This window comes from Numida meleagris, chromosome 19, assembly GCF_002078875.1.
Source record: "Numida meleagris isolate 19003 breed g44 Domestic line chromosome 19, NumMel1.0, whole genome shotgun sequence".
In the NCBI taxonomy this organism is placed as follows: Eukaryota; Metazoa; Chordata; class Aves; order Galliformes; family Numididae; genus Numida; species Numida meleagris.
This window is the reverse complement of record NC_034427.1, coordinates 4774723-4796655: the sequence shown is the minus strand read 5'-3', so window position 1 is coordinate 4796655 and position 21933 is coordinate 4774723. Positions and strand designations below refer to the sequence as shown.

General features: G+C 42.9%; 1 protein-coding gene across 2 annotated transcripts; it reads right to left on the bottom strand.

Moving 5' to 3' along the window:
- RPN2 (ribophorin II) lies at positions 292-21718 on the bottom strand. Of its 2 annotated transcripts, none has more exons than XM_021416710.1 (17): positions 21559-21718; positions 21277-21473; positions 19266-19361; positions 17197-17372; positions 16280-16355; positions 15754-15888; positions 13629-13805; positions 13107-13225; positions 12593-12698; positions 10246-10337; positions 9264-9378; positions 8477-8671; positions 7869-7955; positions 7204-7299; positions 5972-6047; positions 4951-5080; positions 292-671 (listed from the first exon to the last, which is right to left on the bottom strand). In XM_021416710.1, exons 1-17 carry the CDS (start codon positions 21569-21571, stop codon positions 662-664), a joined length of 1896 nt encoding a protein of 631 aa, XP_021272385.1. In that variant the 5' UTR covers positions 21572-21718; the 3' UTR covers positions 292-661. The 2 variants fall into 2 exon arrangements, with proteins under 2 accessions (XP_021272385.1, XP_021272384.1); XM_021416709.1 differs by lacking the exon at positions 292-671 and adding an exon at positions 696-2703.

The following is a 21933-nucleotide window of genomic DNA, read 5'->3' as shown; positions in this document are numbered from 1 at the left end:
TGCTGGAGCTGGGAGCAGCCCTGGCAGCTCCACGTGGCCCGGTCCAGCTCCATCCTGAGTCAGAGAGAACACCAGTTAGCAGAGAAATGCAGATGAAAGCATCACAAAGGACAGGCAGGAGTGGGAAGCGTCCCCACATAAACGTGTACCTCTGGGAAAGGACATAAAAGAACAGGAAGCTCCTCGCCGCAATGACTAATACACAAAAATTACCCACCAGAAAAAGCTCTTTTCATGTTCATGTGAGCCCAACTTCCAACCAGAGATTCTGAAACAGCCAAAACAAGACTCTGGACGGTTCTTTCCTCTTTATTCACAAACCATTTAGTATGAGGAGAGGGCACCTGGGGAGAGGCAGAATTATGTTTTCCTTTTTCTTCTTTTTCAAAAAGAAATTAAAACATTCTAAGAGCAGAGAAGGGGGGCAGGGATGCAAGGAAGAAAGGACTTTCTGGTTTCATATGAAAAACACTCAAGTAGCATGAACACAACAGTGAAAAATCAAGATTTTTTTTAAAAAGTTTAACCAGAACCCTCTTGACTTTATATATATAAAAAAAATCTGCTTCTGCTTTCATTCTTCTGCTCTTTCAATTACTTTTTCACTTCTGTTCTGAAGGCATTTGCTCTGTTTTTCCCCATTTCTTCCATTCTTCTGGTGCTAGTGTGTCCTGGAAAGGGAAACCCAAACAATTAACTCTCCCAGGCAACAAAGAACTCCCTTGCACAGTACAAGTGCCCCCAGACCCCTTATTCTCTCAAAGGAAGCTTCTCTGAGAGGAGAGTGATAAAACCAGCACTGCAACATAACTGAGGAATTAATTCAAATAGTATGGAAACGTTCAGGCAAAAAGAAGGTCAATTTCTGGTGCAAAAGGAACAAATGAACCTTGAAAAGCACAAAACTGGAGAAAAAAGCAGGGCTGAATGCAGAGTAGCCTGCAGCCGCTCTACCACTCCTCCACTTTCAACAGGGCCATTATATCCAATTGGAACCAGTCGGTAAACACAAAGGATCTTCAGCAATGTGGGCACAGCAAGTCCATCTTTTGGGGGTCCTTTTCCCTTTCAAGGAGCCAGATACAGGCATAGCTGGGTGCACCTGGCAGTCCAGCCCCAGATGCTGGTAGCAGTGTAGTCTTAACTGACATAGCTGGGGCATCAGAAAACACAGCAGTAAGGAAAAGTGCTTGTGACTGCACATGGCAGCAATTACGGTTTGTGGATAAGTTATTTCCAAGATCTTCCAGGATTACTCATAGCCCATAGGGAATTATGGAGTCAAAATACCCAGCTGAGAAGCAGAAAATTTGCAAGCTGTAGAGAGCACACTTCCTAAGTACTTGGCAACAGGGCACTAAAGCTGAAAACCACTGGCTCCAAGCTGTGGTAAAAAGAGGAGCATCCAGAAACCAGAAAACAGTGGCAAGTGACAGGCACCTCCAGTAACCTGTCGTAGATTGTTCGCTGTTATTATACCTCTAAACACTCCAGGGAGTGAAGAGGTGGTGCCAGGGTGTTTTTCGTATGGGACACAATGCCAACAGTCCAGAGGTAATTTTCCTGAAGCCATCCTCCATGCTATCTGATGTGCAAACAAAAAATAGCACAGTGCACACGGTTTCTGAGATGCAGCCACCCACGCTGTTTTGCTTTGTACCACAAAACTGAGCTCTGTTCAGTGAGCTGTGTGTGCCTGGAGCACTGGCTATGAACGTGAGAGAGCAGGCACTGATGAGGTGCACCAGTACAGCACGTTCTGCAGTGATTCTGGTCCCAAGACTCATCCCAGATTCTCCCCCCTTCCCCTTTATAAAATAACATGTTAATAACAAAAGAAGCCATACACACAAATTGGGCAACATGCAGAGTGGCAGCAGTTCTGCCTCCCACCACACTGTGGATATAACAAACTGGGACCTTACCTGCTCAGGTTCAAAGGAAATGAAGGGCTTTACACTACTACACGTTAATGGAGATCCTAGCAGATGATTGTATTCATTTGTGGGGAGTTGGCTGCTGCTGCTGCCACTGACTGAGCCATCGTGACCAGTTCAGCCTAATTGAATGGTGAATCCTGGATTAGGTCGTGTCCTCGGCTGAATGAGATGGTGCTGACCTGGCTTCTGCTGCATACAGAGCTCTTGCCATTTGAGCAAGGGCTTAATTTAGCTCCACCAGCAGTCAGAGTGCCTAGCAGTTGAATAACCAGAATACTGCAGGTGGGGATAGAAGTACCCACAGCAGGATGGGAAAGGCCCAGATATGAGCTGCCTTCGTTATGTTCTCCTCTCGCTAACACTGCTAATTATTTACAGGAACAATATTGCTTGAACGATGTTTATTCCTACACCCAGCGTATTAACATGCACATATCACCACACAGATGAGATTATTAAGAAATCAAATGTAGACCATTTAGTCTTCAAGGACATACACTGCTAGTATGCAAACCCAGCTGTAGCCAAGGACACCCAAGGACTGATATAAAGCCAAATAAACAATGCTGAAAGGAAGTAGCTTCAGCTCAGGTACCTTTTTGTGCAAGAAATGAGGAATGAAGTGAAATGAAGCAGACAGCACGCCCAAGAAAGGCAAATTCCAAAAAGACCCTTACTTCTAGAAGAGTTGGTCACTAGCAAAACCCCTTTTTACCGCAGCGTTCTATACTTTGCCAACCTACTGCTCTGCTCTGCAGCGATCCTGCCAAAAGGAGAGAGGAAGAAAGGTTCAGAGAAGATAGGAAGGAGGAAAGCAGACCTGCTCCGGGAACCAGAGCTCATGATAGAAATGCAAAGAGCAAAACCAGGCCTTCTGGTAACTTCAGAAAAAATATGGTTTATGTACAATTCCCTTCCAACCCCTACCAGCGCTCTCCATAGTGGAACAGCAGCTTTGCCTCCAAGTGCTATCGAGTTAATTATCAGTGCACTTAACATCTGAGCCAGACATGCTGCACATTAACAAAAAGTTGTCTTTTGGAACTTTAAAGTCATGTACAAAGGGTTTAACTTTAGCCTAAGGTACAAGTTCTACTTTCAAATTTGCCATTGTGGTCGCAGATTCATGTCACGTACAGTAAAAAAGCACAGACACCCCCTGCAGTGTTTTGAAGTAGGAACCAACCACCAGCATTTATGTGCTAACAGAAGCCCTGGTTGAGCTAAGACACTTAGAAGTAAACTTTGTTGTATTCTTTTCCCCTCACATCTGTATGCTGGGAAATCTGTTGTTAATAATGTTTTTATTGTTACTCTTTAAAGTGAAACATGATTAAAGTGAACAAGAGAACGTGCCACACTGCAAAGGGCTGGGCGTCCAAGGGAGCAAGTCTGAGACAGCTGAAAGGACAGTAGGAAGAGAGCTGATTAAGATAATTGTCCTCCCTGCTACAGCCATGCAAATAGAGATGTTTGAAAGGCAACATACCAACGTGGAACCCCTGAAAATTCTACTCTTCTGTGTTTGTGAGGTTTTGTTGTTGTTGCTCTGTGTTTTTTTTTTTTTTTTTTTTCACTGTTCTTGTCCTCTTGTCAAGCATAATAAAAGGATGAGAGTTCAGGGCTATTTATGCAAATAGGTGTGCAAGGACAAAGTTCTAATGGCTCAAAAGAGGAAGCAAGAAAAGCACAGGCTTGATGGCAAAGCAGGTTGTGAGATCATCTTCAAATCCAAACTCTGTGCAAGTGCAAAAGTGCTAACATTTAAATTTCATGTGGAAACTCCTTGTGGCAGAAGTGAAGGAGAGCTAAGGGTTCAACTTCTGATTAATGCACTGTCTTGGAAGCCTGGGCCAGCAACCAGCCTACAGGCTGCTTGAGCCATGGCTCATTCATGAGACACTGTATGGCACAGGGCACAAAGATGAAACATCCATACAACGACTGTGTCCGTACTGGGCAAGGCATTGCTGTACCATACATGAGGTGCCCACCCAGGTGTGCACAGTGCAACTCAGTGATGCAGACCCACTGTGGCACAGGTCCCAGCATCACAGGCCCCAGGTTTGACAGCCCTGTCTTCAGCAGGGTTGCACGGCCCAGGAACGAAGCTGTGCTGGGCCAGCTATACAACCTCTGCCCAGGGCTGGCTGGTGTTTCACACTACTTGATGTAGATACCTGAGTGCATTTATTACAGAAACATGGAACAGTTTAAGTTGGAACAAACCTGGGGAGATTATCTGGTCCAGCTGTGAGCTCAAAACAGAACTAACTTTAAAGCTGGAGCAGATTGTTCAAGGTCATATCCAGCCAAGTTCTGAACATCTCCAGGGAAATAAAGGTTTTACAACCTCTTTAAATCCTCCTTTCCAGTGTCTGTCCACCTTCAATGAATTTCATATCCTTAACATTCATCAGAATTTTCCATGTTGTTCCTTGCGTGTGTTGCACTTTGTCTGCTGTTACAATCCTTCAAAAAGCAGCTGCCTCACTTTTCTAATTCTGCTTCAGGTAGAAGACAGCAGTAAGATAACCCACACCTTATCTTCCTCCTCTTAAAACGTATCTCACAAGCACTGCTGCATAGGAGTATGGATTTTCTGTATTTATATCAGCTTTAATTATCTAATATTATCAAAGCTTGGTACATGACTAAGTGAAGCAATTTTGTCAGAGAACATCTCGCCAAAAGTGAGTTTCCCCATGTCAAGGTGTATGTGCTTTCTTTTGCTCATTGCCTTCTCCATGCCCCTGACCATTTCAGCAAGCAGATGCAAAGCCCACCTGCTCTGAAGGAGCAGGGAGCTGCATCTCAGCGACAACACTTCTCTGCCCTAGTCTGTTCATTCTAGGGCTTAATTTGAAAACAGGCGTAAGAGTCCCCCCCTCCAAGACTGAAGAACTAAAAGCAGTGTTCATCACTGTATCCATTACTGATAGACATTGATGTGTTCTCCTCCCTGCAAGTTTAAAAGCAGCACCCACTAAGGCATCTGTGCCTGGCTTACCGTTTTACTGCTTTCTGAGCCAGCATCCTATTGCCTGCTAGGAACGTGACACCACCCAAAATGGCCAAGTACTTCAGAGTTTGGAACATGTTGAGCTGAGTCCAGTAGACATACATGAGGCCCAACATTGCTGTGAAGAAAGACAGAGTCCAGAGTTGAAACCACACTACAAAGAAAGACCATTAGCTATTCCCAGAACAGTTCTTATGTTGTACTGCCACACCTAAGCACTTGGTTTCTAACTCATCTCTGAAGTTCCAAAGGGACAGACTTAAGGACTATGCATTATTGCCAGGAGTAGAAGGCATCTGGGTCTCCGTACTTTAGAAAAATGTGACACTGACAGCTTGCAACCAATTCTCTGGAGGCATAATTATGGATGTATTACAGACCTTGGAGGCTATTGAAAGACTGAGGATATTCTGGATTTTAACAGAGGATATTAACCTTTGCTCACTTTTAAGAGCTTATAAAGCTTCCAAGGAAACTGGCTTGGATTAAGCAGAATGTTGTCATATGGAAAGCAGGAGATCCAATGCTCTCCTAGCCTGCTATGTTTCTGAGAGTCTACCAAGACAGTAAATAACTATGCAACCAAAAGTACAATAAAATTGATGACAAAACTTGGTCCAGCCTAAGAAGATTTTCACAGAAAGCGCTGTAAAGAAAAGATGTAGATGGTAGTCCCACATGTTTCAGTCCCCACAGAAACCCTGCTTACAAAGGATAAACATGCAATAAAAGAAGTGTGACCTCTGGAAATAAGAAGTTCTATAAGTACTGATAAACAGTGTGTGAGAGGAGCCCAGATAATGACCGTTGTTATAAGCTGATGGCCGAAACAGATTTTTCATCATATTAACAATCATGAAAAGCAGGAAGGCAGATGAAAACAAGAGAACAAACGTTATGCTATTATGTCATTATAGTTAATAAGCTGCCAGCCCATTTACCAACACAGCTCACATCTGTAACTCCCAGGTGAGAAGGTCAAACAAAGCAGAAAGCCTCTGATACTTACCAGCGTGTCCCATGTGGAAAACAATGGTGCTGGGAGCAAAGCTGAAGTTGGAGATGTTGGCACCAATCTTTATCCACTAAAGTGAAAAGAAAGAAAGCCTGAATAAACAGTCCTTGTAAACACAAGCTTTTATTTTGAACTTAAAGGAAACAGACTTGAAAGATACTTAAGTTCTTCAATGAATACAGTGTATTCTCTACAGAAGCACATTGTTCTCTGGTACAGAGGACAGAACAGTAATTTTGTCAAAGACAGCACTGTTGAGCTCCTTTAGCGGAAACTTCTCCTACTGCTTCTGAGTCTGCAAAGGCAGCTCCTCACTTATCTTTCTTAAAGTGATGAGAGGGTATTATTCCAAACCCATGTTTTCCAGAAAACATATAACGCAATTTATTTCCAGCCAAATTAATTTCAATTAACAAAAAACCAAAAATGTAGCGTTCAAGTTTTGGACAGAGCAAAAGATGACCTACAGATGCAAGATCTTTCTTTGTAAGAACTACTTTGGTTTTTAGCAAACAGAAGAGAAAGGCACGAAAGATGGAAAACAGGAGTGGTAGCAATAACATTTCTCACTGAAGTGGTTTGTCATCAGCACACGTATCGCTAACTGCAGAGAGCAGGGGACACAACTATTTGAATGCCAACTTTCAGTGAGAATAGCTAAAAGGAAATTACTGCAAAGCAAGTAAAGTATTAGGTTCACTCTCCAAATAAAGTGTAATTTAATATTTGACCAGATGAGATTTTATATACGTTAATTACAAAACACTGAGCTGATGCAGTTAAAATAGAGCTAGATGTTTCAGCTACCAACAAATACCAATTAGATCCACAAATGGGAATCAGTCTGATGGGATTAAGTAACGCAGACTTTGTGATGGTTATATTAAGTGCAAGGCAGAACCACTGCTTCTCTCCTGTAGAAGTCTGATGTGAGTTACAACTTATCTGCCCACTGTTATTTAGCACTACTAGCAGAACCACACTGGAGAAACCCCACTTCTAAATAGCAGCTGTATTTTTCTCTTTTGACTATCAACCTGAAAAACAGTTTAGCAAAGAGACAAGCAGACCAACGTTCTGCACAGATGCTTGCTACCTATTACTGCAGCAGTGCTGTGCTCATTATAATTAACCAACAGTTTTAATAGAAAGTTTAGATGGTCAGCTTTCTAAGTGACTTTGGATTGAATGGGAAAATTTCTCCTTGTGTGCCACAGTTCACTCACCAGAATGAGCAGCAAGAGCAGTGGTGAGAGAATCAGTGCTGTGAACGTGTTAGATACCACTGTGGGAGGCCTCTTCTCAGGTTCCCTGAAGAGGTGCTGCAAACAAACACACAATCCCAGCTGTAAGAAAGTATTCAGCAGAGCACCTTCTCAGCTCCACCTGCAGCTGCAGGTGCCCTGCTGCTGTCAGGTGTTGTTCTGGATGATAAGCATTCCTCTAATGGCAAAGCATGACTCCTTGAAGTAGTGCCTACTGCAGTCTCTGCACATTTGGTCTCTTGCACAGTGAACTTTTCCTCGCACTCCCAGAAGCAGTGGTTAGCTTGTCATCAGAACAAGCGTTCAGAATGATGCAGAAAGCTTTCTGTGGTGCCTACTACCTGCTCTATTTCTCTTGTTTGAATCTTCTCATTGACACCAGTTACTCTTTCCCTGGTAGGACACATAGATTATTCATTCATAAAGCAGAGGACTGCAAAGAACTTTTTTTCATTAAGCATTAAATCTGTTTTTTCTTTAATTACATTACTTACACAGTATTGATATTTTAATGAGAGATTACTCCTCAAAAACGAAGTTATGATGAGAACAAAGACTAGATAAACAAAAGCAGGATTAGCCCCCTCCCTCCAATCTCTGCACAGGGCTTTTGGTTTTGATTGTACCTGGATTTCAGGCTTGGGAACAAAGAGGTTCTTGGACTGGACTGTGGATGGCACATCCTCTTCTGGGAATTTAATCACAACATCAGCCTAAAATGAAATCAATGTAACTTCATGAGCTTTCATGCTTTTTACGTTTTCTAAAACCTACTACATTACTGCTGCCAGTTTGCTATTCATGCCAACCATAGATTGACCGATTTTTTTTTTCCTAAAGGAATCTAGAAAAAAGCCTCCAGAATTGAAAAAGAAACTTTTCCCAAACAGAAGCAGTAATATAACTAGAAGTTGGACTTATTTCCAGCGCAGCAAGCACAGAAGGGCTAAACCTTGAAGTGTTTGCTGTGAACTTATAATCGAAGTCACAAACACTCTCAAGTTTCTCAACTACCCTGTGAAGAAATAAACATTTATTTTAATCCCACTTTGATGCTTACATGGAGTTTGAAATCTTACATAGCAGCCCTCAGAGTCCAAAAATGGCCAAGAAGTTTCTGCTTCACTACAAGAACAAAAACATCTGAGCTTTTTTCTTCCAAGCCTGTACCATACCCCCCCTGCCAGACTGTCAGTAATCCCAGAACCACATCACCACACTTCCAGCTACATACCACGTTCCACAGGATTGGATTTTCCAGAGTGGCATCTCCAATTATCAAGTACAGAGTGTAGGTACCAGAGGCAGAGTCAAATTCAGTCTTCCTTTCAGAGGTATCCAGTTCAAACTTGTATACATTCTTGCTATCTGGTTCTGCAACAAATACTACCTCTTGGCCAGTCTTCTGGTTGTGAAGTCGGACAAAAGTCTGAAAGGAAAGATTTAAACACTGCTGGAATACCTCACTGTGTGAAAGAGAGACTGGAAAATGAACGGGGAGGCCTGCTGTCTCTGCTCCCCAACAATCAGGAAAGTACAACACCTCTTCGAATAATTCTATTAACACAAGATCAACACTGACCAGAGGCCTACCTGAGGTACAGGGGAGTATACCGAATGCTACTGGAGAGGGTATGTGCAACAACACACAAGAGGGATGCATGCATATATGCTTTTTTTTTTTTTTTAAATTTAGAAATTAAAAAAATAAAATCAGCAACCGTGGACTCTCTCGGCAAACAATCTATATTCAAGGAGACAGAAATGTACTCTTACAGTACAAACTACAGACACTAATTTAGCTGCAGTACATGCAGTATCAGAGCAATGAGAGACTTCATCAAACATATGGACAACACAAATGGGCTGAATCCACTTCCCTCCTACCAAGACAAGTAATTTTTCCACAGTCCATGTCAAAAACATAAGGCTTTTCGAAACCTACGGAGAGCAACTGTCATCTCAGATGCTACAAAATGGAACACGGTGCTGACACAGTAATGACAAACATTTGTTCTAACCTGGTGAGGGATGAGATCAGCTCCGCTGTTCACATCTATCAGCTGGAAGGATAGAGCAAAATTCTGATGGCTGTCAGCAGTGAAGGAGCCCTTGGCTTTGGCTGGGTAAGCTACCCTAGGAAGCAGAAAACAAACAGAATTGAGGTGATCATCCAAAAGAAGGCCTGGTGTTCTGTGAAACCAAGGCATGCAAGCGCACTAATAGCACTGCAGTCAGCTAGGCACAAATAATCTATTGTAACAAAAAGTTCGGTGAACTAGTATGCCTTTCATTTCCACTACAGTTTAAGGATAAAAAAAGAGGAACAAAATTCTTCAGTATTATTCCTATCTTGCATGCTTTCATGTAAAACATTAGTTCACTGAAGAGTTCAAAGGAACACAAGAACACCATTTTGCTAATTCTACAGCCCATGTTTCATTTAAACAAAGTAGTGTGACGAGAAGATGCGATGGCAGCACGACAGAAATCCACATTCAGATTTCAGCACGGGAAGGCTGTATCAATACAGAGAGGACCTCAGTGAAGCTATGCAAATAAAGTTAAACTCCATGCATTACGTTTTAACTGTCAGTTAAAAAAAGCAGCTAAAAGTTCAAGTAAACCTGGCCACACTATAAACAAATCCCCCAAATACATTGTACATGTTGCTTTAGAGCTTCTCCATCAAAGTCCAATAATAATAGAAACATTAAAGCAAATATTTTAACTTGCTTTTGCTACAGAGAGATGCCAGCAGAGGAACGGAAGAGTAAGGCTGCCTGGTTTCTGTTAGTACTTATTTTAACTTTAAGGAAAACCTCCTATTAAAAATAATCCCCCCAAAAAAGAAGTTGAAGGGTTTAAGAGGAATAGCACTGGTATAGTTCTGTTGGCATTCCAATACAAGATTCCTCTGGTTTAGCTTAAGCAGGTAAAGCTCAGAAGACCTGCAGTCAGGAGCCAGAACTGCCCCTTAAAGGGGGCAATGAGTCATCTTACCTGGTTGTTTTTGGTGCAATGCTCTGATCTTTATCCACTGTAGAAAGATCTACATTAGTAATCCCAACTTCCGTGGACACTTTTACTTTCAGCTGCAACAAAGCGTAACAGAAATTTACTGGGACCACTCCTACTAATTATGGTAAAGTTCAGCTCAGAAGCTTTAGTTCCTCTGTCCCCTTCCCCACAGAGAATCCTTCACTAAGCCACGACAGAACTTAGCCAGAACAGGCAGATCTACAGAAAATCCCCTCGTGGCAAAGCTCCTGCATCAGCCACTAACCCCAGCCCACTCCCTTCCCTGCACGAGCAGCCATCTCTGAAGGCAGCTGATTCTCAGTCACGCTGGAGTTGGCTCCCCCTGGAGCGCTGTTTCTAATGAAACATTCCAAACATCCTCATCTAACTAGTTTTCCTCTTAAACTAGCAGAAGCTAGCAATTAAATCTGACATCACATACAACTTGAAGTTGCACATGCACATGTACTTCTGTGCCCTGGACAGCAACCTGAGATGAGCTAAGTCTCCGGACAGCAACCAGTTATGCCTGGGTTGGCTCCTAAAGCCTAACAGGTTTCTGCTGATTTTATTACCAGCTCTGGCTGTTGTGTGCATTCCTGCAGATCTGCAGGTTTTTTTTTTTTTTTTCCTTTAACTGTGCCTCTGAAGGAAGGCTTGCCATTTATCTTTTAGTGCATGGCAGCCAATAAGGCTCTGCCATTTATCACAACTCCTCTGTGCTAAGTGTTCTATAAACACAAGCAGAGTGATGACTTTCCACCCCCTCCCGCCCCAAAGCACAGACCATCCCAACAGTGAGCTCCAGTGGGTTTGGCCAACTCTACACCTCTCAAACACCAGCAGTTCCTGCAGCGTGTAGTTTTTAATTAGCACACTTGTTCTCTCAACTTACAAATGCTCCCCAGGAGAATTAGTTTCATTGCCAAGATATTTTCCAACATATACTACAATCTGTTGCTGCAGGTTTGCTCATGTGAAACAGCCCCCACCAAAGTATTCAGGTCTGACTTCAAACACAACAATTTTGACAGTTCCTTTACAATGAAAGGAGTAATTTAATAAAGAGGTTGGCACTGAAAATGGATGCATTAACATATAGACTACTCAGACTAACTGTAGCAAAACTGCATTTCGTTCCAAGACGGGAGCAAAGAAAGATGGCCTAATGAAATAACCATTAAAAAAAGAAGTCACATGAAGGCAACTCAGAGCTGCTGCACACAGCCCCTCTGACTGAACAGTACACAAACATCTCTCAAATATTTTAATGTCAGGAAATGCAGGCTCTGCCTGGAGTAATAACCCACTGGTTTAGCTCATTACTGTCAAAAACGACGGGTGCATTAAGGACAATTAATGCTAATAACAGTAAGGAAAAAAAAAAAAGCAGTTCCCCCAGCAGTCCTCCCCCATAGCAATGTGTCTTATTAGAAGCGGCTCACACAAAGCTGCCCCAGCGTTAATGCATTCCTACTGGTACCTCTGTGTGCCAGCAGCAGCTTAAGCAGGACCAATCAATCCCCTTTTGACACTCCTAAGTGCCATTACTACTACAATGACAACATCAATTTGACACACACGGTAAAGGTCAGCAGTTGTAAGTAAGTGTCTTCCTCTACTCCAGGCTGATGATGTTGCAAGACTTTAAAAGCTAATCTTTTCCTTAAATAGGCAACTAAAAGCAAAAATTAACCTAGGAATAGTCATCTCTAGAGAAGAGCATTGTCAGCTGTTGACACTACAGTAAATATATGAACAGACAGAGGTCACATGCTTCTCACCACTATCCAACTTGAGAAGGAAAGTAAAACCAAATGTTTAATATAAGACGCTTCTTTAGAGAGATACTTATACCCAATTAGGAGATGCCAAGAGACTACCAAGGCTCTTTTCTAAAGCTCTAGAGCTTACGTAGACGACATCAAATGCTTAACTTCCATGCATCGGGCAAGCACCAGACAATCACTTGGCTGCTAGTCAAGCCTTGCGACTTACAGGTTCTGATTGGAATGCTCTGAAGAACGTTATTGGTAACTTTTTGAATAGCTACTTTAAAATATGGGCTGCTACATGAACACCTCCACTGCAAGCCTTTGTTCACATGCTGTCAAATCAGCAAATATCGAAGCGGTAAGTCAGTTCTGAAGTTTACAGAAATCCCTTTTGATCATACACTAATCTGGTTACTGGTCATAATCCTGAGTCAAAATCCAATGCATGTGCCATAAGAACACATGCTAAAAATGCCATACAACATTCTCAGTGGACATAAATAAGAAGCTGTTTCACTGAACAGCACAGAAACGCCACCCAAACGCACACCCACCTCAACTTTGTTAGCAATAAATCGGTCATCTCCATCAACACTGATAGAGAAATCATAATATCCACTTGCAGGTTTGACGTTCATGAAGTTCAGCTCAAAGACCTCCCTACAATTAAAAAAAAAAAGCAAAGTGTTAAGGATCCTCTAGGACATGAACAGAGTAGCCTACAAGTAGGTAACACATCTCGCCACCAAATCTATTAAACCGACAAACAGAAATGCTGCACAAAGCTAACACTAATTAGTGTGGGGTGAAAAACGTGTTCAAAGTTCCCTCAAAGTCAGGAGCATGTTGCAACTTCGCAATTGAAAGAAAAAGACCTACACAACAGAAATTCAGCATCACAACAGACATTGCTAAGTCACCCATTGTCAACATTATGTAACAACGGCATTTTGAGTTTTCCATCATACAAGCATTTACCTGGTAGAAAACCAGAAAAGAGAAGTAAATCCAACACTGCTTAAATAACATTTATTTTCCCTAAACTCTAGAAAAAGATTAAATTCTTACCCTGACAGAGTAAATGCTGCCTGCTGGAGGACAGTGGCTTTGGAAGACGCAGACTTGGCATAGTCTAGCTTTACAGAGGCTTGAGTGAGCGGCTTGGACATAACATTGGTCACTTGAAGCTGTAAGAGCAAAACAAGAATTTCTGGGAAATCCATCGTCTCACGAGGACTGCAGCAGCACAGACTGCCCCTTTCTGTGTTATATACTGAGGCTTCTCTCCTGCCCAGAATCCCAGACTGACCTACTCTTTTTTAACATAATGGAGAAAGCTAATGTTTGTAAAAAACCTGACTTCTACAAGGTTACAAGGTGCTTTCTCAAGGTAGTATCTGCTAAGTCTTGCGTAAGCAGACATTTTTAACAATTATTTTATAAAAGTACTAAAAACACAAAACTGACTGCGAGCTGCGTCCTGGAGCCTACAATTAAATGTATCACCTTACACATTCAGTTTGCCCAGACCTACTACAAGATGAAAGACTGAGCCAAGAGATGAGTTACAGTTTCCTTATAAGGACTCACCCTAAGTACAGGCTGATGGTGAGACACAGCTGCGGGACCATCAGGGACAACGACCACAGGCAGGTGGTAGCGGTTGTGGGACAGAGAACCCGCGGCACAAGCAACGCTGAAGGCCTCTGAGAGCGTCTCAAAATTTTTCTTGCTAAAAATGGCATTCATCAACTGGATAATTTGATCCTGAAAAAAGCAAACCACACCGTTAGCACCAGCAGCTTACCACAGCTGGCTCATTAAAATGTTATTAACAAAAGCATCATTCATATAGACTGTTTAGCTTCTCCTGTTTGATTTTAAAATAACTCGAGTTATGAGGTAGCCCAAAATTAGCTCTCTTTTAAATGTCACATTAGCATTCTTATTCTTGGCTGGAAGGTTCCAACCACAATCATTTTAACTGTGCTAAAAATGCACAAAACCAGAATTTGGATCTACCTCTTCAGACTACATGTTTAAGAATGGAAGATGCTGTCAGCTCAACTATCCAGACTGCATGCAGCTGCCTTGGCTCCAGGAGCGGTACAACTGCCTTCACACAGTGGAGAAGAACTAAGCTACACGTTCTGGTTACCAGCCAAACTGGGACAGCCTTGGAGAGGTGATGCAAAGCATCCTAATGGCTCCAGAAGGAGCCAGTCCAGGCCCACACAGGCTGATCCTCTTGGGCACAGCAGCGTCCTTAAGCTAAGAGGCTTTGCTTTAAAGCAGTACCACTGGGAGCACAGACCTGACTAGGAGCACCCTGACTTTGTAGTGTTAGTGCACCAGCATCGCTCTCTGCAGACTACACTGTATTACATAGATTCTTCCATTACTTCCTGCTAGTCTAGAAAATGTGGGGTTTGGTTACCTGTACTTTGATCCAAACAAAGGATGGAGGGCTAATTTCTAACGAGAAATGAATGGTCAAAGATAATCCCAAATAAAACACTGACATAAAATGTAGTGACTTGCAGACAATGAACACTTTGAAATGAAATCCACCTCATCTCAAATTTTCAGCCTCATGCTTGTCTGTTAGTGCTCATTAACACATCACATGATTACAGAGAGCATCCAGATAGATGCTACAGGAGGCCTGCAGAACGCAAACAGTTTGTCATTTATGTGAAGTGCTTGGCATGGCTCCATACATTAATCAACAACTGACACATTTAAATTGTGAAAAAATAGTTCCCATTTTTCATATACAAAATCTATTAATTTTTAAAATGAATTCTGTGCCTTTTATGAAGCACTTCCACCATTCATAGAAGACAAAGCTTTAAAGTCCCAACAACAGTGCTTCTGACAGCCCAATTTGGAATCAACACTAAATAATTTTCCTTAATTGGTCTTTTTATTCTTTTCTTATATTGTTTGGATGCTGACTGTTAGAAATGCATATAGAAGAATCACCACCTCCATGACATTATAGAAACTACTTTGCAGTTAGTCTGCTGGCAGCAGCATGGAAGAGAGCCTGGAATTAACTCAGATGCCTTACACTGGCTTCTGTCTCAACCCTGACACTTTGGCTTTTACTTTAGGGAGCTGCAATTCTCAATCAAAAATGCATGCACATTGTTTTACTTGTTACAGAAAAAAAAAAAAAACAAGTAGAGAGCTTGAAATAATAATTTCTAGCTTGATCAATCTCTGAAGTAACTTCCAAACAGTCTTTCATTTTAGTTTAGAGGCACGTTTCTGGATTCCTGAAGGAGTACAGTAGTAACGTTGTCTCCCTGTCGGATGCCACTAATCAGGGTGTCTGTATTTCCTTACAGGTAAATAACATTTGTGAAACACTTTGACATGTTGTAAAGTGCTAGGAAAGTGCCAAATGGCAGAACAAACTCTGAAACAAGAGCTTTTTTTTCCAACAGCTTGTCTCAATAAACAAAAACTAGGCCTCGCTTGCAATTTCCTTCTATGTGTTTAAAAAAAAAAAACCACCATGAATTCAACCTATGATCTTGAAGGTGTAATTTCCTTCTACGTTCTGTTATTCAGCATTCACGGAGATCTCCCTTTTTGCAGTGTGCTCATTGCTTTTCCCAGTAGAAGCTCTACCTAGTTATGTTGCCTGCTTGTGCTTGATCCTTTCCGTGACCTACAGTGTGCAAGGGAGGAAAAGGCAGATACAGACCTCTTTCATTGCTGGTTCTGTTCCTACATGGTCTGACAGCTTATAGGCAGCAGCAACAAACAGTGCAGTAGTCTCAATTCCTTCTTCAAATTGCAGATAAACTCCACCCAAGTCATCCAGGCGAGCAACAAGATCCTGACAGAAAGAGTTACTTCTATTTAAATTGCACCCAGTAGATCCATAGAAGTTAATTGTGCTGTTCAGCATTTAATCAAGAGTATTGGGTATTGGATTCACTGAAGTACTCTGTATATAATTTAGAAATAGGAAGAAAAAAATATCTTCAGCCTTTACTGAATGTAATTGTATTTACGTCAATGGACTTTGTGTCACAGTCCACTGTGAAACAGTTGAAGTGTGGGGGAAATACCTGCTTGCAAGAAAAGAGCCAAGCCAATTCACATGATGCTGAAAAGGAATTAGCCAGATTGGCTTTTCACTGTGTGTTTCATATTAACACATATTTTAGTATTACAGACATCTAACAAAAATTCCAGAATAATTAGTGACCTCAGTGCATTCCTACCTCTATCTCTTCAACAATGCCACTTAAATCTGCCTGCTGAGACAGGTAAGATGCTGTCTCCAAAGCCTGGATGGTTCTGAAACAAAAAAGAAACAAAAGTGTATGATTTTTGTTCCTTAGAAGTCCTACATCATTCAAATCAAAGCAACTACAGCCTCTATTCCAAATGACGTGTAAAGCAGCCGTTAATGCATTCATTTGACTCCATGCAACGAATACGATGAGATTTACTGGAAATTTAGAATTCATTAGAGAATGCCATGTTACTTGTATCAGCACCGCAACAAACTCATAGATTCAAAGGCAGAGAAGAAAATAAACTTTGATCTCTGCACTGCACTGATTTCCAAACATGCTAGTGAGGCTTCAGAAAACAAGCCTTTACAAGTTGCCCTTTCTTTCCTAGCTTTTAAGATAAGCTCCATTCTCTCTTCTCACAGAGAAAATTACTTTAACAATCCTTTGGTAGTAATTGCGAAGATTTCTTCTGCTTACTGGCACATTTTCTTTCACCTCACAGTACATGCATCCCAGACTACAAAGAAAAGGGTCTAAGGAAGAGCATCCAGCATACCACAACTCTAAATGATCGAGAACTACAGCTGGGTTTTAATTTGTTGTGAATCTTTTTAAAAGAAGAGGCTTCTTTGGCATGCATCATCTTTACTGACAATTATACTTGAACTAAACTGAGTGTATAAGGTCATTTGCAAAATCACAGAGAACAGCTCAAAACACATTTTCCAAATTTTCCCAGAGAGTCAATAATGAACTGGACAAATGTCCCAAGAGAAAATACAGTATGGTCTACTACAACTAGATTACAAAACCAAACATTAAAATAACCTTTATTGCAAAATCCAATTGACTAGAAGATACACACGCAACAGTGAAACATTTCTGTTTGAACGACTTACGCCAGCACATTTTCTTCTTTACTAAGGCGAGCAGTAAGAGCACTAAGAGCTTCCTGAGAAGCTAAAGGAAGGCCAAAGCCACTCAGGGCCCCAACAGCATGGAAGATCTGGGTGATTGAAGAATCCTCACTGACAGTTGCAAGCAGCAGCTCCCTGGTCTCATTTGAAATGGTAACCTGAGGGAAAGCACAGGGAATACAGTGATTCACACTTGAGAACGTGTCTTTCTAGTCACCACTGACTCCATCCTGGAGCAATACACTTGACTGGTGAACTACTATAAGCTGCGGGGAAAAAGACGTTTATCATTCATTATCTTTTAGTTTAATTAAGTACCTAAGCATTGCTGTCAGCTCTCAATTAGTCAGGATAATCCACAATCAGATTTATCCTGGTAATTTGCTTTTCATCTGACATCACATAATTGTGTAGCACCCAATGATACCGATGAAAAATGAGGTGTGCATAACTCAACCACCATTTAGCAAGTGCAGTCTGCGTGAGTATTGTTGCAGTGTTTCAATACAGGGCTTTCATCCCAACAGCTTATCATCTGTCCAAAGACTACAGAATTGATACTGCTTTTGTTAATTCTATTCAAATGCACTGGCTCCTTTGTTTCATAGCTGCTGATGTTTCAGCAAGAGAGCCCTGTAACACTCCAATCTATCATCACTCTTATCTACAAGCTGGCTGTGCTGCACGCGGGAGCAGCTCTGCATTCACGTGCACATCTCACTTGAGCATGCCAAGGATATCTGGGAGCCTTCACAGCCATGGATGTTCTGCCAACCAGTACTGTGAAGAACTATTTTTTTCTGTAGCAAAACAGGCGACTGTTCACTGAGCTTACTCATTGTGTATAGGTGGAAAGAGCCAGTACCATCATGCAGAAGGTCAGAAAATAGCTGAATTAGGTGGGTAAAAAGGGAGTAGAAAACAAGAAGCTGCTGGATACCAAGTGTGAAATGCAGACAGGGGAATATTAAAGTCCTTTACTCATTCTGTTTCAGTTATCTGGTTGGTATTAACTGGGCACAGAAAAAACTTCTGTTAGATCTCCACATCACTCAGGGCAGAGAAAGGATGTCGCATGTCTCAAGATGCGGCAAGTAGCACAATTTCAGACAGACTTTACACATATCAGATTTAACAAAAAAAGGCTTTTTACAGCTGTGCCTAGACTTGTCATTTACTGATGGATGTGCTGTTCAAAATGGAGGGTTAAAAGAAAAACAACTATGAGGGCTGCTCTAAAAGTAATGCCTCCTGTTTTATGATGTTGGCCCACGATGTCAGAGGCAGCCAGTGGAGGTATAGCAGTAGAAGCTGTATCTTCCCACCAATATTCTGTTACATTTCTGCTTGACAGATGGCAGCAGAGGGGCAGTCTGACAGAACAGCATCTGACATCAGGAGTGTGCATGAATCAAAGGAGCGGAACTGAATTCCTCCATGCAGAAAAAACGGCACCCACTGACATTCACCGACACCTGCTGAACATTTATGGAGACTGAACAGCGGATGTGAACACAGTGAGGCAGTGCATGGTGCATTTCAGCAGTAGCAACAGCAACAGTGGGGCATCTCTGCTGGCTGCAGATTTTGATGAGTGTGACATGCAGGTTCTTGTTCACTGCTGGTAAAATTGCATAGCTAAGGGTATCACTATGTTGAAAATATCTTTTTTTGTAGCTGAGAATTTGCTCCATCAAACAGTGCTATCCCGCTCTTCGTATCTGTTGTAGTTTCCACATAAATAAATAGGAGGCATTACTTTCAGAAAGACCTACATAGCTTTTTCTACCCTGTTAAAACATCAGAAAGTATCTGAGGAGACAACATTGGATCAAGTACCCAGGGGTGCAGTGAAAAAACACTTGCTTTGTATCTTTCCACTTTACCTTGTCTGGGACGCTATGTAAGCTACTTCATAAGACATAACAAGAGTATAACTCACTAAAAGAAAGTTAAATAGAAGTTATGCTTAATAAATGAATGAATAAAGATACCAAGGTAAATGTTTACTTGGTAACGCCTGTCTTTGGAGGTGACAGCTCCAAACTCACCTCGCAACCAGACAGGACCCGAATAGACTGTGCAGCATAGAAAAGGGAATCAACACTGCTGGAGTCTACGTGAGATTTGACGAAATTGCATGCAGCCTGCAAAGAAAGAGATTTCAAATTATGCATCAAACTTAAGCCACCAAGAGGAGATTTCAATTATACTCTAAGACAATTTCACGTACTCTGATGTGTATTATTATATGGGGAAAAAAAATAAAACAACAAAACAACAGAAGAATTTCAAAGTAATATTTGTGATGCAGCAGAACATGGTTCCTGTTCAAAGAGATGAATACATTTCAAATTAACTCTATTGCAACCACTTGAAATTTGAGTACAACATTCTATCAAAATAAAAGATCCACGTGTATGTTTAGTAAGAAAAGCTTTGAGGTCAGAGAACAGATGAGCAGTAACTGTGGGAAACCCTGCTTCCAGCTGTATATCACACACATATATCTTTATGGATGCAGAATATAGAATTTCAAAGCATATAGAAAGAAAAACCAAGTGAACAGCTACAGTATGAAGGTAAGCAACGAGACTGCTTGTTGGTATGCAGCCAGCATATTACTGACTGACTACTAGCCACATGGATCATTAACATCCCACTTTAATCAGAAAATACCCAAGAAAAGAACAGGCCTTTACAACTTTACAGATGGGACAGGATTTTAATGCTCCAGAAACACAAGAATATTATGTCCCAGTGCTACATTTATCTATTATTTTTATTACTTCCACCTCTTTAACAGTCTCATGCTGTAAAGAGGTACAGTGCCCAGAAAAGTCACTCTCAATGCAAACTTTAAGGAACAAAAGAAATGACTTGTTACCTGCAAGATCCAAAGGCCGTATTATCTTTGCCAAAAGTAGGAATCAGTAAAAAACCAAGCCACACAGACAAAAGGTAAAGCAGCAATTCCCAGATGAGCCCACAGATGACCAAGCACACCAAAGTGTGTGGAGTGGTCAGCCACAGAGCCTTCAGAAACTTCACTGTTACGAATTTGTGGCACAAATACACAACGTTCCAAGAAAAAAAACAAGTCTGAATGGTTTTACAGATCTTAGTTAAAATTATGAGGAACAAACCTGTGTTCACAGTCAGAAGGCGGTGAGAGAAATGGGATTATTTACTCTGGAAGAGGCTCAGGAGAGACCTCATTGCCCTTTTCAACTCCTTGAAAGGAGACTGTGGTGAAGTGGGGGTCGGCCTCTGCTCCCACATAACAGTGACAGAACAAGAGGGAATGCCTCAAGTTGTGCCAGGGGAGGTTCAGGATGGAAATTAGGAAATATTTCTTTATATGAAAAAGAAGTGATGCACTGACACAGGCTGCCCGGGCAGGTGGGGGAGTCACTGTCCCTGGAGGTGTTCAAGAACTGTGGAGATTCAGCACTGAGGGATGTGGCTTAATGGGCAATGCTGGCGGTAGGTGGATGGTTGGGCTAGATGGTCTTAGAGACCTTTTTCAACCTTAATGAACCAATGCACCTCAGTAAGTCACACAGGAACAAACCAGAGCGTTCAAAAGGGATATGCTTAAGGCTGCGAGATTATCAAAGATGGTATGCATCACATTGATACCACGAGCCTTTTTTTCTGGTTTGCACATAGAAGAACGTATATCATGAAGAAGAAGAGCAAAATCGAGTGGCCTGAGTTTAGCGCTAGAACTGAAAGGAAGCACTGAGCGTTCTGTCCCACAGGACAGCAGCACGAGCACGTACAGGCAGAAACTGCTTTCACATAAGGACGTATTTACAGCGCAGGTGAATGAATCCAGGGGCTGCCAATTTGGACCTGCAAGCTGTGACACTATGGTCCCAGACAGCGATGCAACAGCCTTACCCAGATGCTGCAGAGATGCAAGCCCTCGCTCTGACACTCAACAAACAACGCCTGGCTGCATTACATTTTCTCTGTAGCACGGCCCACTGGAGAAACGGATTATCTCCCCCACGGCTCCGCCCAGCCCCACGGCCGCGGGGCACTCTGCTCGCTCACCTTCTCGTCCGCCACGCGCAGCCCCAGGCTGTGCAGGCCCACGATGGAGTGGAAGGCGGCCTGCAGGTCGGCGAAGGGCCGCTCCAGCGCCGCCCGCAGTCGGGCCAGGTCTCGCGCGGTGAGGTGGTGGCTGGGGGCGAGGGCCTGGGAGCCGACAAGGAGGAGCAGCAGGGCCGCCACCAAGCACAGCCGCCGGCCTGCGGAGAAAGGACCGAGAGAACACCGCGTCAGCACCGCATCACCCCTGCAGCGCGGCCCGACCCCGCACAGTCCTCGCCTCACCCGGCGCCGCCATCTTGTTGCCGCTGCCCACTGGGCCACGGCGCCGCTTCCGGCTCGGCGCGCACCACCGCGGCACGAGGGGGAGGCAGAGCGACGGGGTCGTCCGCCGGGGGACCCCTGCACCACGAGCGCCAAACGAGGACAACGCGAAGCTGTGGAAAGAGGTTGAAGCGCCAGGATCGGGCGAGTGGCGGGTGGCGGCGGAGCGGCGACGGAGCCCCCAACGGCACCAACGGGCACCCCCCTACGTCGCGGGATGGTACAGTCCTCCCGGCGTCCCCCGGCAGCGGGCGAGGCGGCCCCTGGCAGGGATGTGGGCTGCGCTGATTGGTCGGGCCGTCCGCGGCGCTCAGCGCGGCACGGCGCCTTAAAGGG